Genomic DNA, 17,309 nt, shown 5'->3' on the forward strand with positions numbered 1-17,309 from the left:
CCCCGCGCGCCAGTGTCCAGGCGCAGATCCTGCCGCTCGGCGGATCGGACCCCCTTGAGCTCTTTGCAGAGGCTCTTTGCAGAGGCGCTGCCGGGTTTTGCTCGGGGAAGTGTTTTGTTTTTTGCCTGGGATCCGATTTTAGCACTTGTTGCTGATCCTCCTCCCCCCCCCCCGCCTCGCGCGCGCGCCCCCCTTCCCCTCGAGCATCCCAAGGAGCCGAAGCGGGAGAAAAGCAAACTCCCTCTGAACAGCCCGGGAGACGAAAGCAAAGTCTGGCCGAGCCCCCTCCCCGCAGAAACCCTTGCGCCAGAGAGGGTTAGGGAAGGGCAAGGCGTGGGGTCAGCCCCGACTTCCACGTTCCCTCCACTGGGGCCGTCGGGTTGAGAGCAACGGGTGGGGATCACCCTCTCCCCCCCCCCCCACAAAAAAAGGCTTGATCCTCCTTCAGGGGCGTGTCCTCTCTCTCTCTCTCTCTCTCAGGCGCCCCCCGACCCCCGTCAGGATGGTGGACGTGTTCAGCGGGCGGCTGCTCACCAACAAGGAGGGGCAGGCGGTGGACCCCGAGGCAGCCCTGCAGAACAAGGTGGTGGGCTTGTACTTCTCGGCCGCGTGGTGCTCCCTGTGCCGCGAGTTCACCCCGGTCCTGTGCGACTTCTACGGCGAGCTGGTGGAGGAGGCGCCCTCGCCGGCGCCTTTCGAGGTCGTCTTCGTCTCCTCCGACCGCAGCCCCGAGGAGATGGCGGGCTACATGCAGGACATGCACGGCGACTGGCTGGCGCTGCCCTTCCAGGACCCCTTCAAGCAGTGAGTATGCCGGGGCGCCGCTGCGCCACGTGCCGCCGAGGGCAAGGCCCTGGCGGGGGCGGGAAGAGGCGGGGGGGACGGCCTTCCCGGGTTGGGGAGACCCCCGATTCCAAAGAAGAAATGCCAGGGCTGAAGCACACCCCTAAAGTGGTATGTTCGGGGGGGGGGGGGGAGTTCCGTGTCGCCTTTGGGATCGGGCCACTATACATGCACCTAAGCCGATGCTTCATCGTTGCGTGATTGGACCACCTGAACCCTTTGTAGCGTTAGTAGAAAAGAGCAAGAGTCCAGTAGCACCTTAAAGACTTAACAAAAATATTAGTTATTTTGGTGAGTCTTTAAGGTGCTGCTGGACTCTTGCTCTTTTCTACTACTGCAGACAGACCAACACGGCGACCCACTGGGAATTGCCTTTGTAGCATTGCATGTGAAATCCTCCTGAAGTGACCTGCAAAATCTAGAAAGGGGAGGGTGGGCTATAACTCAGTGGCAGAGAGTGTACTTTGCCAGTAGAAGGGCCCAGGTTCTGCTGAGCTCCTGGCAAGATCAGCCGAAAGGATCTCATGGTGCTGTCTGAGGAGACCATTGGTCTGAGAGCAAAAAAAAAAATCAAAAAAAAATCCCCCACGTGTGTGATGGACATTTCATACAGCCCCTTGACTTGAAACCCATGAAATGATGAACTGGAGTGTGTAAACTCACTTAAAAAAAAATCTTCCAGCATCTTATTTTATATTAACTCTTCATCCTGGAATGCCTGCTTACTTATCTACCATCCTTGTGTCCTATCCTTCCTCCAAGGAGCTCACCTCAGCACCCATGGGAATTGCTTCACTCTTTCCCAGGCAGCCCTGTGAAGTAGATTAGCTGGGAAAGGCATCGGCTCCAGGCTCTGTGATTTCATGTCTTAGTCAAGAAATAAATCCAGTCCTCTGCCTGGTTCAGATCCCCTACTATCCACTATAGTGTCGTGCTGATGCTGGGAAGCATCCGGTCTATTTTAATGAGATTTACATCCCAATTATTCAGAGTTGAGATTATTTTTAGCCTAATCCGGGCTAGTGATGTAGTAACCCATCCTCACAAATTCACGTTGAGAGGCCTTCTTAGCATGTGTTAATAAAGTGCAAGAGACTAACAGAGGTGGTTTGCCAGTGCCTTCCTCTGCACAGCAACCCTAGACTTCCTTGGTAGACTCCCATCCAAATACTAACCAGGGCCGACCCTGCTTAGCTTCTGAGATCTGATGAGATCAGGCTAGCCTGGGCCATTCTTAGCATGGCAAGGCATTAATGCGGAAAGACAGCCTAGAAAAAAAATAAAAATAATTTGTTTGCAGATGGATTTAGGTGTCTGCAGAATGAGTCACCTGTTTGTTTGTTTGTTTGTTTGTTTGTTTGTTTTTGAAACAGTCTCCCATGTAGAAGGGGGATAGAATTGAATAAGGATTTAAAAAAAACATGCAGCAAGGCTGAGAGGCAAAGATTTGATGTTGTAGTGTAGAGTTAGCTTCCTTCCCTGCATGCCCCCACACAAATATAAAAGGCTACTGTTGGAGTGTTACAGGAGTAAAGGCTATAAGAATGGCTGGGAGAAGGGCAATGTGGGTCACTGTTTGATATCACAGGAATGTTAGGGCAGAAATCCCAAGAGCCCCCTCCCACTGCAGGCCCTCATCCTCCCATTGCTGTTTGTGTCTGCTGTCTCTCAGTGGCATGATTTTGAAGAGCTCTGTAGGCTGCAGTGGAGGAGCTGGCAAAAATTACCCCCCTTCTTCAGGCAGATGTAACTCAGGGCAAAAGACAACCTTTGGATTCAGCTGTAGGTGTTCAGGATATATTCCTTCAGCCACATCTGAGGGGCTTATTTAGAAATAGCAACTACTATGGCTCAAAATAAGGAATAACAACACTTTGTGTGTGCATATATTTCAAGCTGAGTACAATGGTGCTGATATGTAAAACAAACTAAACACAATAAAATAAAAGCTCTGACAATGAAGTGTTTCCTTTGTATTATTTACATACAAGTAACTTTTCAAATGAGTATAAGGATATGGTCAATATAATAAGTCTTACATTGATTCTTGTTGGTTCAATATTTTATCTATGTTAGCCTTTTGGTGTTTACATGATTTAAATTGCCAAATGGCAAAAAATCTAAGATCAGTGTCCGAGTGTTTGAATTTTTTTAAAATGGGCTACGATTGGTGCGTCAATCACATTATTTCGAATTCTGGAAAAATGTTCCCCTATTCTTAACTTTAAAGGTCTCGTGGTTTTGCTGATATAAATACGTTGACATGGGCATAATAAAATGTAAATAACATTCATCGAGTTGCAATTAATAAATGTGTTTATTTTAAAATGAAAACCGGCCTTCTCGCATGTAAATTGTTTGACTGGGAGTGAGTACGTGCACACTGCACATGCGCCGCAGTGGAATTGGCCAGCCGGCCCCATTTGTACTGAGGGAGATCTAATGCCGGTATGGACAGGATGGTCTCTTAAAGACAAAGTACGTCTTAAAGCTACTATAGGAGGTTCTGTGCATCCAGGTACGGTATGTCTTGAACAACATGCCAATGTCTGTTTATAATATTTTTAATTTTGCTGGCTAAAGGTGTAAATTGTAAGCTTGTGAATATTCTGTTATGAGCCTTGTCTTTTTTTAACAAAGAGCTCATGACGAGGCATTCGGTCCGCCCAACATTTTGCTGACTCTGTTGTTGTAGTCGGGTAGCCTCAGTGGGTTAAGATGTTTGAGAAAGAGTTTGCAGCTGTGAGATAGTCTGAGTGTTTAGTAGAATTCCTTTTTAGTCTTAAAAATTGCCCATAAGACAGGTTATTTTTTAAATGATTAGGATGGTGTGACCTATAATGGAGGAGGGCTTTTTTATCTGTAGGTTTTTGGTAAGGTTTAATTCATAAGTGTCCTTCATTTTCCAAAAATACCTCCACATCTAAGAATAGTAAATTAGAATGACTTATTTTGCCTTCAAATTTTATATGAGGCGAAACTGAATTTAGTTCTGTTAGTAAGGTAAGGTATTCTTGTGCATTATCCATAATCATTATAAGGTCATCCACAAAACAACGATAGAATATAACATGTCGTTTAAAAAGTTTATTGTTGTAAATATGTTTTTTCCCCCAAAAAATGATTCATATAAATATTTGCTATGGAAGGTGCAGCTGCAGAACCCATCGCTACCCCCTTAATCTGTTTATATAGGTTGTCCCTGAACCTGAAAAAATGGTTTTCAAATAATCTAGTACATTCATAAGGAAATGTGTTGGTGGGTTTTTTTTAGTCCTTTGTCTTAAATGTGTTTCAATAATAGCACGGGCATCTTCCAACGGAATGTTGGTATATAGTGATATAACATCTAAAGTTATAATCACAGCTCCCTTGGTGGTTTTAACCTGTCCTATTTGTTGAATAAATTGAGTTGTGTCTAGGATACAGGGTCCCTGCCTGAGACCCTGGAGAGCTGCTGCCAGTCTGAATAGACAATACTGACTTTGATGGACCAAGGGTCTGATTCAGTAGAAGGCAGCTTCATGTGTTCATGTGATATAAGACGGAGTATTTACAGCAAATTCATGTAGAAAACTTTCTAGATATTTAGAAATGGGGTCGAGTAGGCCATTAATCCCAGAAACAGTAGGGCACCCTGGAGGTGGTAACACCCCTTTGTGGTTTTTAGAAAGTACGTAGAAGGTAGGAATTTTTGGATATTTATTAATCAAATAGTCAGCTTCATTTTTGGTAATTAAATCCAGTGTCAGGGCTTCATATACAACCGTTTTAATAACTTTTAGAACTGCATTAGATGGATCTATTTTGAGTGGAGTGTAGTATTCTGAGTTATTAAGTTGTTTAAACACTCATTTTCATAATCCTTTTTATTAAGGAGCACAATAGCTCCGCCTTTTTCTGCTGGTTTTATGATTATGTCTTTTAAGTTGTTTAATTTCTCCAAAGCCCTTTTTTCATTATCATAAAAATAATTTTTAAAGGGAATTTTTTTCTTTTCCATCTTAGTAATGTCCCTGTTCACCAAATGATAGAATGTCATGATTTGAGGGTTTTGAGTGGGGGGGTATAAAACTAGGTTTTATTCTAAAGCTGGAATATTTTTTAGTTGTATGAGAGTCCTTGAAAAAATCTTTGAGTCTAATTAATCTAGTTAATTTGAAAACATCAACCCGTGTTTGTAATGGTGAGTATTTTGGTGTTGGTACGAAGCCAAGACCGTAGTTAAATTAAATTAAACACATTTACTAATTGCAACTCAATGAATGTTATTTACATTTTATTATGCCCATGTCAATGTATTGATGTCGGCAAAACCACGAGACCTTTAAAGTTAAGAATAGGGGAACATTTTTCCAGAATTCGAAATAATGTGATTGACGCACCAATCGTAGCCCATTTTAAAAAATTCAAACACTCGGACACTGATCTTAGATTTTTTGCCATTTGGCAATTTAAATCACGTAAACACCAGAAGGCTAACATAGATAAAATATTGAACCAGCAAGAATCTCGCTTCATCTCCCTTTTTAATTCTTTAGAACCCAATGGGTTAAATGCATCATGTGAATATACAGGATTTCTGTGAACGCTGCCTGAATCACCTTAATTAGTTACATACCTCTGTGAAGGATAAATTAGCTATGAGTCAGCCCCATTAGAATCACAGGTCAGAGACCATCTAGGATCCCATGGGACATTAAACTACACCAAAGTGTGTTATCTCAACCATAGGAAGCTTATGCTCGTGAGTATTCTTCTATAAATCATTATAAAATATTTTTATTTGTTTTATAATATGACTTAGCAAGCATTGTCTTTACTTTTAGCTAACAATCATCTTACAAGAAGCATAGGCTCTTGTTATAACCATACAAGAAGCTTAGGCTCTTGTTACAGAAAAGAAACTGTGAAATTATTAAAGCTTATTGCAACATAAGAAGAGGACACAGGACTGGACACAGGTGGCTGAAGAAGGAAGAAACAAGATCTTTTACCGGGGACTTGTCCCACCCCACTGTGTCCTTGTTTATATTTGTGTGTGTGTGTTAAGTGCTGCGAAGTCGCCTCCAACTCATGGCGACCCCATGAATGAAAGTCCTCCAAAATGTCCTATCTTTGACAGCCTTGCTCAGATCTTGCAAATTGAAGGCTGTGGCTTCAATTTATATTTACCATATGTTTATATTTACCATAGCAATTTTTGTATGTTGTACTTAGATTTGTAACAAGATGTTGCTTTATTGATTCAATGTAAGACTTATTACATTGACCATATCCTTATACTCATTTGAAAAGTTACTTGTATGTAAATAATACAAAGGAAACACTTCATTGTCAGAGCTTTTATTTTATTGTGTTTAGTTTGTTTTACATATCCAGCACCATTGTACTCAGCTTGAAATATATGCACACACAAAGTGTTGTCATTCCTTATTTTGAGCCATAGTAGTTGCTATTTCTAAATAAGCTCTTCCCTAAAGCAACTCAGTTTATATTTTTGCACACACATCTGAGAGGCTGGCATTTCAGTTTCAGAATCCCCTCAGTTCTGCATCAGGTAGTAATTCCCACTAGTTCACATTTGCCTGAAGATGGAGATGCACTTATGACTGTTCCTAGGGAAGTCACTTTGCTGGTGGCTAGAGCAGCGACTTGCATTCCATGTCAGATCTTGACCTTGCATAAATATTGTGTGGAGATAACATTTCCTGGGTTTTTATTCGGTACCAGAGACCATCTTGAGGTCATGGCAGATAAACTCAAAGGCCAAAATGCTTTACTGTTCTCATTGATCATCTTGAGAGAAGTGAGCAATGGAAACAAGAGTAGACTTCTCTCCAGTGCAGGACATTGTTTTGTAATAACACACCCCCGGCTGATTCCTTTGTTCTCTTTCTCTGGAGTAGAGTCTTTCTCTGATTATTTTACTATATCAGTTTCACATGATAAATGTTTATTTCTTTATATAATTTATACCCCTCTGTACTCTCCAAAGTGGCTTACACTGTTCTCCTCTCCTCCATTTCATCTTCACAACAACCCTGTGTGGTAGTGAGTGACTGGCCCATGATTACCCAAGCAAGCTTCCATGGCAGAATGGGAATTCAAATCTGGGTCTTCCAGATCTTAATCTGACACTCTCAACATTACGTCACGACAGGTCCATTTCTCAACATTAGTTTCCCTAACAGGTACCAAGACAGGGAGTCTGTTGAGTTTATTGCTTGTTGGACTCTATATGCCCTTTCATGTAACCGTAAGATCTGCATTAGTAAAATTGATATCCAGATCGTCATGTTTAAAAATGCAACAACCTCAGATTTAAGAAAAGAGATGCAAGTACACGTATGCTGTTTAAAACAAACAAACAAAGGAACTGCTAGTTAAAGCGCCTGTTTTAACGTGTGCACTATGTAAGCAAAAAAGATAGGAAATTGTGTGATCTTGAACAGAGGCTGGTGAATGCATTCAGCCTAATAAAGTTTAATGAATTGGACTCCATGAACTATTACTTTGCAGTAGTCTTTTGGCTCCAGTCTTATTTACTCCACTAATAGTGTGCCTTTGTTCCATTAAAACAGTTTACATAAGGTTCCCAGGAGGCTCCTGTGCAGGCACTGACCTTCTTCCCACTTGCTTATCTTCAGCAAGGCTGGTGCATCATATTCCTTCAACCATCCCCTGGGTCCTGTTTCCCCTGCAGGAATGGGGCAACACTAATGCTGGTGTCAGTGCCATTTCAGTATTTCACAAGCATTTGGTCTCCTGTTGAAACTGACATGGAATGGGAGGAATGGGATGCGGCAGTGATGCTTCCTCAGTAAACAATCTTGAGGTAATTTGCAGATCCCGTTAAATGGATACAAAATATAGTAGATCTGCATCTTTGGGATTAAGGGGGTCTGGAATGATAATGGCATCAGTTATGGTGACTGGATCTCGTAAAATAACCAAGGAAGATACAGGGAATAAGCATAACAGCAAGGAATTGTGTAGGAAAACAGTAGTGGTGCTCTAATAACAGAAATGGTGGCTAATTTGTGGGTGACAAAAGTGATTGGTAGGAGAGAGAAGACACCTTGGGGAGCTCTGTGGTCATAGCTGCTTCACTGTTTCCCTCCATAGTATCCCCTTTCTTGTTATTCTATCTCTTCTCTTCTGTTTATCGTATCATGTTTTCATTGCTCACGGCAGCTATCCTTCCACAGTTAAATCTTTTGAACTTAATCCCTGTCTCCTGTGTGAGTATAATTCTCCATTCATAGTTGCTTTTGAACCATGTCCCTGAGTTCATCTTACCGGTGTCTCATCCCCACACACACATGCCCCCCATGAGTAAGTAGGGACTTGTCTACGCACTGCACTCCCGTTCCCCCATTTGACTTGGACCCATACTCCCTGCACATACTGTCTGTTCTTTTGTCACATGCTGGCTTCCTTGCCAGCCAGCCTGGTTTCCCCACAGTGGAGAAGAGTCTGATGCTGCTGCACTGCCTACATTGGAATCTCTGTGGGCTCCTTCACTGCTGTAATGATTGTGCTCAATGCAGTGGGGAGGAAGCCCCTGAATCTTGGCTGTTTTGCACATGAGGGAACCCAGATGATGTGTAACAAGTGAAGCCAGTGTGCTCACTTTGGAAGTGCTAACCAGAGGCAGCATGGGGAAGGCATTTTGAATGTGGGAAGAGGGAGAGAAGCTCGATAGGGATGGTGCTGGCAGCTGCCACTGTGTCAGTAGGATTTGCAATAAGTAGTTCCATTTTCATTACTACTTATTGTGAGCATGTGTTGTAGTAGGACAAGGGAGACCCAGGTTCAAATCTGTGCTTTCCACAAAACTTGCTGGGCCAGGCATTCTCTCTCAGCCTAACCAGCCTCACAAGAAGAAAGAGAAAAGTGCATGTACATCAACCTGAGCTCCTAGGAGGAACGATGGGATAGAAATGTAATGTAATTTGAATATCATGGAAACTCGAAAACATCATAACATTATAGGAACATGGCAGATTTTCACAAAGGCCCTGCTGCCTGGCACCTTTTACATTTTTAAAATACCCACACCATCAGGGTTCTGATTTATAAAGTCCTCGGCTGGAATGAGGGTAACTAACCATTCACCTGTTCCCAAATGTACCTGCTTCATGTTTTATGATCATCCTCAGGTGGGTAGCTGCTGGAAGTAGGGCCTGTTTTTTGTACTAGCACCCTGAGAGTATCATGCCACTAGAAATGCTCACCTGCCATTTTTTGTACCACATATAACATCTGTAGTCAGGAAACAAAACAGATTTCAATTTATACCAAGTTGCTCAAACTCTTCAGTTCTTATCTTAAAATCTCCCTGAGGTAAGCTCACACCTTTTCTACTCCATATAGGTCTTTTCCGGTGGTGCTAGCAACAACCAAGTTATATAACACCCAGTAACCTGCTTTTCAATCAGCTTCATTTTACAATTGGTGCTTTCCGGATCCACTTTCAATCTCAGCAGGATGGGAGAGAGACAAGCAGGAGGAGATGAAGCAAACAGAATGAGAGAAATCGATTAGGAACAGCAAGTAGCAAATTATATCCCATTCCATATTGTTACCTGCATAGTCAGAAACAGAAATCAGTGGAGTTATGTGTGTGTGTATAGCAATTAGCCAGCATAAATCACAGTCCTTCATTTAGACCCTGTTTCAAGCTGGGTTTGACCTGGGCCACTAATCACCCGTATGGTCTCTGCTTAGGTGTATCACTTCTAGGCATAGCTCACCCAAAATATGTTTCTTTATTATTAACATCTACAACCTGTCAGCTTGATGCTCATCTACAAAGCCCAGATGATACATTTGACAGGCCAGCACTGCACTTTCCATGAAAGAAGGCTGAATGAACCTCTCTCTCTCCCTAAATATTGTTGAAGGCTTTCACGGTCAGAGTTCATTGGTTCTCGTAGGTTATCCGGGCTGTGTAACCGTGGTCTTGGTATTTTCTTTCCTGACGTTTCGCCAGCAGCTGTGGCCGGCATCTTCAGAGGAGTAACACTGAAGGACAGTGTCCGAGACACTGTCCTTCAGTGTTACTCCTCTGAAGATGCCGGCCACAGCTGCTGGCGAAACGTCAGGAAAGAAAATACCAAGACCACGGTTACACAGCCCGGATAACCTACGAGAACCAATGAACTCTCTCTCTCTCCCCCCCACTTTATACTGCACACACACTGACCTGTGTGAGGTCAGTAGCTAAACTTGGAAACCTGTACACAGATCTCTGATTCACATCAATGAGGACACCCATGTGACCAGAAATCATACACGAAAAACTTTTTGCAAGGAATAGGGGGAAAAAGTTCCTTATTTGCTTGGACAAGGAACCATGGAAGCTATGATAGCAAGTTCACAAGTGGAAGCTTTGTGGGTTTCCAGGTAGCTCAGCAGGAAAGAATGCTGCAGAAGGAAGCAGGTGGGCAGGTGAATCCCACCTCAGGGAGATGGAAATGGGGCTTCCTCAAGGCAAACCTTATCATTTGGGTCTAGCTAGCAACCAACATTTTAAATGAAAGAAAGAAAGGCAGCAATAACACACACACATCATTCCACAGGGTAACAGAACAACCACAGAGCCAAGAACGACTCAGAAGAGAAGCACCCCGTTCTCTTGCTTTGCTGACCCATGTATGGAATGACCTACGGCTAGGCAGTATAATCTGCTGAAATGCCCAGGAATTTCCAGAAGCAAGGGTGATTGTTCTGGAAATATCACTGCTTCTCCATGGGGTAGAAAGTAAATGTCCATACTGCTTGGTTGCTACAGTCATAAATATTCACCATATGAGAACGGCACACAGTGCAGGGGTCAGAGAGTTAAAGGATGTCAAAGAATACAAGGTTGTCCAGTTGGATGTAGTTGGTGATCTTAGGCTGCAATCTTGAAGGCGGGGGGGAAAGCTCCTTAGGCGCTGGCATGACTCCGTGCAGGCATAAGTGCCCCTTTAACCCAGGATAAGTGGCACTTATGCCATCCTGAGAACAAATACGCTGGCAATGGGGAGCTGTGGAGCTGCGCTGGCCTCCACTGCCAGCGCAGCCATGTGAGCAGGGAATTCCCAGAAGGGAAAGCCCATGGTGGCATGGGGGGGCCGTTCCTGGGGACAGAGCTGCCTTTAGGCAGCTTCCTAACCCCTTTCACCCCAGGAATGCCCCCTCACACTGCAGCATTGCTACACTACCTTTTTGATGGAGTAGCCTCGCTGTTTTCAATGAGAGCATTTGCATTCTTTTATATTTTAAATTCCTTTTATTTTATTTTTGGCGGCCGGGAAGCCTCTCTGGCGGTGGCATTGCTGCACAGCTCCTGGTCACTGCCTAACTTCCCCCCCCTTCAGGAATGGGATGCCCATGTCTCTTGAAATGCCCAGTTACCCTGGTAACTGTGATGACTTTCCAGCCCCTGAACCCAGTAGAAAACCCCCAATAGTAAATACTAACAACTAATGTCCTATTGTCCTTTATTTATAAAGCTTGATTTAAAATCAGGTATTTCCCCCCAGGTTCAATCTTCTATGTAAAAAAATGTTTACATAGTTTTTAATTCCATGTGGTTGATAGAATGTTGTGTATTAAGTAGGGTTTAAAACAGGGGTGTCAAACCCCAGGCCCGCTGGCCGGATCTGGCCCCCGGAGGGCTCTTTTCAGGCCCCCGAGCTGAAGCAGCCAGCCCCCCTCCCTTTGTAGTTTCTTAGGGTCGCGGTGGCCTTGCTCGCCCAGCCAGCAACCTCACCCTGTCCTTTCCTGGTGCAGCAAGGGCCGAGCAGCCCAGCTCGCCCCTCTCCCCCCACCTTGCCCCGTCTTTCCCAGCAGCAGTGAGGCCCTCACAGGCTTTGCTGCTGCTGGGAAAGATAGGGCGAGATGAATGAGCAGGGCGAGTGGGGCTGCTCAAGCCTTGCTGTGCCAGGAAAGGATGGGGCAAGGCCTGGGAAGGAGGCAGTGAAGGGTGCAGTCTGTGGCTTGCGCAGCCGCCCCAAAGGGAAGGGAGCCCGACGGCAGCCTGAACCAGCCCCGCATGCTCCTCCAGATCCGCCTTGGCCACACCAGCAGCGGCCGCCCGGAGCTCGCCCCTTCCGGACTAGAACTGTTGAAAAAGAAATTCGGTAAAATTCAGATTCGGCAAAAATCAGCCCATTTTTTCAGGAAATGCTGAAGTCCAAACTCCCCCTATTCAGGTGGAATTCGGCATGAAATTCAGCGTTCCCGAATAAATTCAACCGAATAAAGCCATTTAAAGCATATCCGTGGCTTTCCGCGGCTCCGGGGGGGGGGCATTTGTGGAGGTAGAGGTCCCAAACTTTCAGAGTAGCTTGGAGGGACCCTACTTGCAAGAACCCCCAAGTTTGTGCAGGTTGGGTCAGGGGGTCCTGAGTTATGGGGTCTAGAAGGGGTCCCCCCATCCGCCCATTGGAATGAATGGGAGCCGGCAATCCTTAATGTGCATCTAGAGAGCGGCAGATCCAAGGCAAAACCTCCCATTGTTTCTGGGGCAGCCAGAGAGACTCACCGACACCAACCCACACTGTGAAACCAGTGAAAACAGCAACAATCACACTCGCAAAGAGGAGATCAACCCCCCCCCACCAGGACAGGCAAGGTAACCCCCCTTTGGCTCCCCACCCACACACACAGTAGAAGCCAGTCCGTGGCTTCTAAGATCCGATGTAACACAAGCAAGAAAAGATTTCATACTACCCCGAAAGTGCATCCTAGAATGCTCAAAGCATAAGTAAACAGCGTAACTAGCATGGGTAATGTATCTTTTCATTTCAACACAGCCAAAGTGCATCTTATAACGCTACTAGCATAAGTGCGACCTGCGCAAATTCTGTATCTTCAGTATTGATAGATTTCATGCTGCTGGATTCAAATCTTCCACAGCAACAATCACACTCGCAAGGAGGCAGTCAGCCCCCCCCAGGACAGATAACCCCCCCAAATCACACTCCATAGAGGCAATCAAGCCCCCCCAGCAGAACCACGTCCCCCCCCCGAACCAGAAGACACAAATTCCAAACGAAGGAGAAGAACGGGCCAGACAGAGACTCACTGACATGGGATGTACTAAAACGAATGACAGGCTAGCCCATTAGAAGCAACGGGAACGGCTGCACAGCTGCACTCAACTCCAGGCGAGGGTGGCAATGGGCAGAAAAAGGCAGAACACACACTCCTGCAGAGGCGAGCAGGCAAACCCCCCCCCCGCAGAACAGGCAAAAGCCTCCCCTCAAACCAGTATGGCTCAGCTCAACCCCAAACAAAAAAACCGAGGAGGAGGAGGCGCAGGTGCCGAGTGGAGGGAGACTCACGCCGCACTGACTCAACTCCAGGCGAGGGTGGCAACAAGCAGAAAAAGGCAGAACGCACACTCCCGCAGAGGCGAGCGGGCACCCCCCCAGCCGAACAGGCAAAAGCCCCCCTTTGGCTTCCTCCCCCACCCACAGAAACTACTTCCCACACACACACACAGAATCTGCTTTCCCCACACACACACACACACACACACGAGAAAAGGTATAGAGAAAACCCCCAAAAATCAAACTGTGTGGATGTCTTCCAGCAAGAGCAGGGAGGAGAAGTAAATCCAATCTTATTCCAGTAAGGAGGATCTCTCAAGAGCAGCACCACCAAAATGGAAGGAAATGAATACAGACTCGGGACGGGATGGGAGTTTTTATACTCTTCTGGCCAATTCAAAAGGGAGAATCCCTGTTCTGATTGGCCAAAAGAAGACCCAGCTTGGGCCACCATTGGCCACGGGAGAATGCTGATTCGGGGACGCCAAATTTGCCTGAATTTATTTGGCGTCCGCCCGAACTCGCCAAATTCGGCTTGTCGTTTTCCCTCCTTTTTTGACTTTGGTTCTATCCGAACTGGAAACCGCCGAATCGGGGAAAATTTGGCTGTTTTTCATGTCAGATGGAACCGAATCGACAGCCCTATCCCGGACGGCACGCTCTGGCCAGCTGCTGCTGCAATAGACAAGTCCCGCAAAGCGGACCCCAGGAGAGGAGGGAAGCGCTGCAGAGCTTGGAGGGGCCAGTCGCTGGGGAGGGAGAGTGCTGGAGGGGAGAAGGTTGGCTGGGGGCATGGGGGGGGGCGGGTGAGTGGCCGGCTCGGCCCCAGCACCTATTGGACGGGGCTGCCTGATGTCCAGCCCAGCGCTCGCCCGCTTGTCTTTCTTTCTTTCTTTCCTCTGCTGCAAGTTCTTTAAGTACCCTTGGATGCAATTCATCCAAGCAGTCCATAGCTGCATTTAGGGGCAGCGGAGGCAGAAAGCCTTTCTTCCTCTGCTGCCCCTCCGTTGCCTGTGAATGCAGCTCTGTGCTGCTTGCAGGCTTCCTGTGCACTTAAGAGCCTCCAAGCAGCCCCCAGCTGTATTCTCAAGCAACGAAGAAGCAGCGGAGGAAGAAAGGCAGCCTGCCTTCTGCCTCCATTGCTCCTGAATACAGCTTGGTGCTGCTTGGAGGAAAACCATTTCCTGACCCCAAAGTTGTGATCGGCCCCACCCTGGGCATGCAAGAAAGGGCCAGGAGACTTGCCACCAGACTTGCAGTAGTCCACCCTTTTTGGTATCTGTGCAGGTACGTATGTTTGCTGATGACAAAGGGGGGTATAAAAAGGGGGATTTTTTGCTGCAAACTGGGTGGAGGGGAAGTAGGCAGAAGAATGTAGGGAGGACATTTACAGTGCGGGTTAGGTTGTGCTCCATGTGAACCTGATGTTAGCTGCTATCCTGGGAGCTGTGGTCTATGCCTAAAAAAGAAGAGTTCTATTCAATGTGTTTATCTTTGGCATCATACTTCTGCTGAATGTGGCATAATGGTGAAAGAAAATTGTAGCAGAAAGGCACGAAAGACTTCAACTGCTTCTACTTAAGAAAGAGTAAACAATAGGAGCAAGTAGTTTCAAGTTGGCCTAGGGCACACCAGTGCCTTAACATGGGCCTGAATGTAACAAGTTGAAAGAAAAATCTAGTCTAGTGCTTCTCATCATGGCAGCCATGCATGTCATGGTACCTTACAATTTGTTTCCTGGTGACAATTTTATTCTTCCTCAAAGCCACGAGCCAGTCCTGGTTTTCCTCCACAACACATTATTGCTATCTGAGGTTATTAAGAATAAATATTCTAGTCTTCGAGAACTTTCATAACTCTTTCCCAAATGTTCACTACCTTGGGAGCAGGATGATAAGAGGTGCCCCCTCAATGTTGAAATGAATGTAGCATTTATTTATTTGTTTATATGTTTATATGTTTATTTGATTGGATATACATGGCCCGGCCCGACCAAGTGACATTTATGTCTTATTCGGCCCTCTGAACAAATGAGTTCGACACCCCTGGTTTAAAATGTTTGCAGGAATTTAAGAAGAGTTTTTTTCAAAAATTATTTGTACAGAAACTACACACAATTTAAATGTAACAAATCTGATTTAAATAAATATATAAGTTTTTCATTGCTTGTGAACCTATCTGTTTAATTTCCCTCCTTTTTCTTCTTTGCAGTGAGTTGAAGAAGAAATACAACATCACTGCCATTCCCAAACTTGTGATTGTTAAACAAACTGGAGAAGTCATTACAGATAAAGGCAGAAAACATATTCGGGAGAGAGGGCTCAACTGCTTCCGAAACTGGGTCGAGGGGGCAAATGTCTTTGAAAATTTCTGTACTTGAACCAAAACAGTGGGATCTGCAGAGGAGATAGCTGTGGTATACATGTAAATCTAGAGTTCTTATTGTTGCAACTTGATCAAAAGAGGACATGACAGTTGCCTTGGCCCATGCTCTGGTGCTTTATTTCAGATTCTGTGTAGATGGAGTAGTTAAGTGTTTCAGGTCCCAATGCTTCTGTTCTGTATTATTACTAATGTTTTTGTTATATAGAAGATAACCAAAGCATTCCTAATATCCATGACGACGGAAGATCAGCTGTTTATAGTAGGGCCTTTTCTGACATCTAGAAAGTGTGCCCTCTCAAATCTATGCAAGCACTTTATTTTTGCAAAGGAAAACTTTATATTTCTTAACCAGAAGACTTTTTGGAGTTTGGGTCTATAAATTATATTATTAAAAAATAAAGAGTATTTAATAAAGTTACTTATTGCTTACTACTATTTCCTTGTATCATTCTATTACATATAAAATCAAATCTGATGGCTCTTTACCTAATGCTTCTTCAGACTATATACATAAAGCCTCTAGTTGGTGGCAGCTCCATATTCTGTTCTGTGTTCACTACCTCATTTGTATGAGCCCAATATGCAACAGTTCTTCTACATGAATCACAATTTGGTGGCAGACTGTGAGCAGCACCCTTGAACACTGCCCCAAAATGTTTGCTTTTTACGGAGTTTTCAAGATTGTTCTGAATTGTATTGTAAATATTTTGTGCATGAATGTCTCACACAGATTTTCCACAGCCGTCTGTTGCGAGAAAAATCTTTATTTTCTCTTACCTCTGAGCTCTTTATTTTTTGGTCTCCTCTGCCTGCTACTTACCAAAGCAAAGCCAGAGAATTTAATAGGAAAACACAAACCATTTACTTAGGACAGTCTCAGACCACACACACATAGCAGTAAAGCATATAGGTTTATTGAACTTACAATGGTTGTAAGGCAAAGAGAAGAATAATACTTAGACAGATTTAATAACACCCCACATAGAAACTGATACACAGACAGATAATCAGAGCTGCTCTGAGTCATTCCAAAAGAGAGACAGAATGGTCTCTCCCTGGGAAGGACAAAGACTGGACAACTGGACCAGCCTTTTATAGGCTGAACCGTGAGAGAGGGTCTCAAAAGGCCCCCTCCTGTCAAATTCTTGAGGAAATGAGTCTCCACAAATCATGACTAAAATTGTTTAGAAATATCTTGTTCCATAATAAGTTTTTCATGTCCAGGTCTCTGATAAATCTTGTTCCGTCCGTCACCCAATGTACCAAAAACAATCTCCCCCTACGTGAGCAGACAATTTGTTGCCTGCTTAAACGGCCTTGCTACTCTGAACATGATTTGGAGCACTTAATGTGCTTTGGGTGACTAGCTCTTAGCAATGCAATCTCCTATGCCCTTTAGGGTCAAGATCGTAATTGGAGCTGGGGTCAGCTAAAAGTCAGGTCTTCATATGGCTTCTAAGTTATAGATTAATAAGTTACAGATTAATAAAATTGGTTTTTCTTAACCCAAACCAATATTTAATATAAATTAATAGAGTTAATATAAACTAATGTTCAATACAAAAATTCTCACCACAGTCCCCCATTTTTGGGTTAAGAAAAACCCAAACTTATTAATGGATTGACACAAGCATGTGACTTGCAGGCTGTGGTCTAAAAATATTGCTGGCATACACTAAGAGGCCACAAAGCATAATCATAATGGTAACAGAAATAATCAAGATCAGAATTATAATGTACACAAGTATGTCA

At 44.5% G+C, this 17,309-nt stretch overlaps 1 protein-coding gene across 1 annotated transcript; it reads left to right on the plus strand.

Moving 5' to 3' along the window:
* Nucleotides 1-502: 502 nt before the first annotated feature.
* Nucleotides 503-15,556, plus strand: NXNL2 (nucleoredoxin like 2). The gene is made up of 2 exons (XM_056848532.1): nucleotides 503-804; nucleotides 15,384-15,556. The coding sequence occupies exons 1-2, from the start codon at nucleotides 503-505 to the stop codon at nucleotides 15,550-15,552; spliced, it is 471 nt and encodes a 156-aa protein (XP_056704510.1). The 3' UTR covers nucleotides 15,553-15,556.
* The last annotated feature ends 1,753 nt before the right edge of the window (nucleotides 15,557-17,309 follow it).

The sequence above is a fragment of the Euleptes europaea genome, chromosome 4 (genome assembly GCF_029931775.1).
Source record: "Euleptes europaea isolate rEulEur1 chromosome 4, rEulEur1.hap1, whole genome shotgun sequence".
NCBI lineage: Eukaryota > Metazoa > Chordata > Lepidosauria > Squamata > Sphaerodactylidae > Euleptes > Euleptes europaea.